Consider the following 2,467-nt stretch of genomic DNA (forward strand, 5'->3'; position numbering starts at 1 on the left):
TCAGCCATGCTCCAAGTTCAATGTATTGGATCCACATAGTGATCAAGAATTAGAAAGAACTATCCAGCTTTGTCCATAGAACCATAAATCATGTAAATTTGAATGTACAGAACATAAATGCAAACCATACACGGGCAATATTCCATGTTAGGATGTGGTTCAGTACAGGTAATGCAATTTCTCCCAAAATATATTACTAACTCACTATACAGGATTCAGTCAGATAATTTAGATGAGAAAGCAAAATTAAATTGCAGCAACACAGTTAAAAATCAGAATCTCATATTCTGCGTATTTGCAGACAAATATACATCAGTGAGGAACTGTTGACTGCTCTTATCTCACATTTCTTACTTTCACAGTCCGTGGAGCAACATAAAAGACGGATGGATGATCTGTAAAGCTCGAAATGTTGTTCCTGCACCAATCAACCCCTTCTAAGTAAGGTAAGGTTTCATGGACTAAAGAACAATGCCAATGAACGTTTCTATCTAACCACTGTATCAAATAAAGAAAAGAATCAACCAAACCTGAAGTGTAAACTGTAACAATGGGCACTGCAGAAAGCTACAGAACAAGTCAATGTCTAGATGCATCTTAATACTGGACAAGTTTCCAGGGTAATTCAATTTAACCTTCCAGCCATCAACCATAGGAGTATGATTGCGTTAATGCCCTATTCTTATTTTTCCAGTCTCTGGGGAATGGGTGCATTCATCGGATAGCCGTCCCTCTTTAGATTTTCTGTTTGAGCTGCCACGTTATGTGCATCCGCTGATTCTGAATCTGGAGAAATCGTAATATGAGTTTCCGCTGAAAGAAAGTTAGACAAAGGAAATGTCGACCCTTCCCGCACAAGGGGCATACCCTGTGGAGGAAGAGAGTTTTCAATGGAATAATGCATTGGACTCAAAACTGGCGACACTGAAGCTTGAGCATTCAAATTTGGTGACATGTCTGATTTGACCCAAGAGGGTGAATTCAAAGCTGGTGATCCTGGTTCATGACCCAACGGAGCCAAACTCGGTGAAGCATCTCTCAAGTCTTGTGAATCTTGGCCAAGATATTTTTTAGAATAGAGTTTATCCTCACAGACCTCATAGAAATTTCCAGTGCGAACCTCCTGACAGAGAGAACAAACACTGCAGAAAAGCCACTGCATTAGATCTGTCACATTAGGCTGCCCACAACAGCAGCCATTTCCAGGTAAGCCAAACCTCTTCCGCATCTGAATCCTCCAAAACCCACCGTACAGAAGCCCAAACACGCAAAGAATGATCCCAGTGATACCAAGACCTTCCCGAATATTCTCATTATCAATATTGACAGCAGCCAAGGTGAAGATCCAATAAGGGGCCATGCACAACAAAATGAAGGTCACTATGTGCACATACATGTTCCCAAACCCTAGTCTATCCATATTCCACCCAAAAACGTAGAACCCACAAAATGTTGAAAAAAATGCAACAGAAGGATCACTCCAGCAGTCAAATAGACCTCCCTTCCATTCCTGTTTAGGTTCCATTCTTTTACTACCTCTTCTAAGAAGAGAGTATTTCTTCTCAAGCCGCGCGTATGTAGATTTGTTTTTCACAGAGTTATCATCTATCCTAATAACATCTGCATCTGCATATGCATCAGTGATACTTATAGCCGTAGTCTCCAAATCACCTTCAGCTTCGTAATCTTTCCCAAGAGGACTTAGGATAAGATAAAGACCAGCTGCAACAGGGGCACCTATTGCAACAGAAACGCACAAACCCACTCCAATAGCCGGACGCTGTGATCTCTTATAGCCCCAATTCAGACCACAGAGCGCATACTGCGCAAAACAATTTATTTGCAGAAGTAGCACAACTACCATCATGTGTGCCCACTCATGAGGTTTGTAAGTCTCATTTTTACAGTAGACCTTTCTAAGATGGACAATGTCCTCTGGTTTCCATCTAATGAGAAGTAAAAGATGATAACAACGTTGTGGGTGTAGATAAAGGCACATCATGGTAAAAAGCGCATTTAGAATTTGATTATTGACCTCAAACCAGGCATCCCTCTCACTCTTTTTAGGCACGGCCTTGTTAAGAAATCCAACCAGACCCAAAAAAAAGAATAGCTCCAGATACTGCCACAGCAATACCCCATATTAACAGTGCCAAATTCTTCAGATTTCGCAGCGATACTTTCACTGCCTCCTTCAAAAATACCCACCTGATTTCGCCAACAAAAGGGACTTTAACGCCATCCTTGAGGCAACGAAAAGGCTTCGCCGGCACTGGAGTTCATTGCCATAAACTCCGCTCGGAATTGGCAAGGGCTAACCAGCCATATATTGAGTCATAAATGCCCTTGCCATCTATGTATGTGGTGCACAAGCTTGGGATGGCATACATAACTCCGGCGGGCGACCTCGCGTTTCCGGTGACATACCCGGGACCCACCAACGAGGGCCCGCCCGCCCCGTCCCTCC

The 2,467-nt window shown here is 42.7% G+C and overlaps 1 protein-coding gene across 2 annotated transcripts; it reads right to left on the reverse strand.

Annotated features, from left to right (window-relative positions):
- Window positions 1-235: 235 nt before the first annotated feature.
- Window positions 236-2,055, reverse strand: LOC149198789 (uncharacterized). 2 transcript variants are annotated; one of them, XM_089399313.1, is made up of 2 exons: window positions 636-2,055; window positions 236-418 (listed from the first exon to the last, which is right to left on the reverse strand). In XM_089399313.1, the coding sequence occupies exon 1, from the start codon at window positions 2,000-2,002 to the stop codon at window positions 683-685; it is 1,320 nt and encodes a 439-aa protein (XP_089255439.1). In that variant the 5' UTR covers window positions 2,003-2,055; the 3' UTR covers window positions 236-418; window positions 636-682. The 2 variants fall into 2 exon arrangements, 1 of the variants encoding a protein (XP_089255439.1); XR_016253219.1 differs by having other exon boundaries at window positions 239-418; window positions 531-2,054.
- Between the last annotated feature and the right edge of the window lie 412 nt (window positions 2,056-2,467).

The sequence above is a fragment of the Pinus tabuliformis genome, chromosome 2_1 (genome assembly GCF_031772625.1).
Source record: "Pinus tabuliformis cultivar Carrire ecotype Pingquan chromosome 2_1, CPIR1, whole genome shotgun sequence".
NCBI lineage: Eukaryota > Viridiplantae > Streptophyta > Pinopsida > Pinales > Pinaceae > Pinus > Pinus tabuliformis.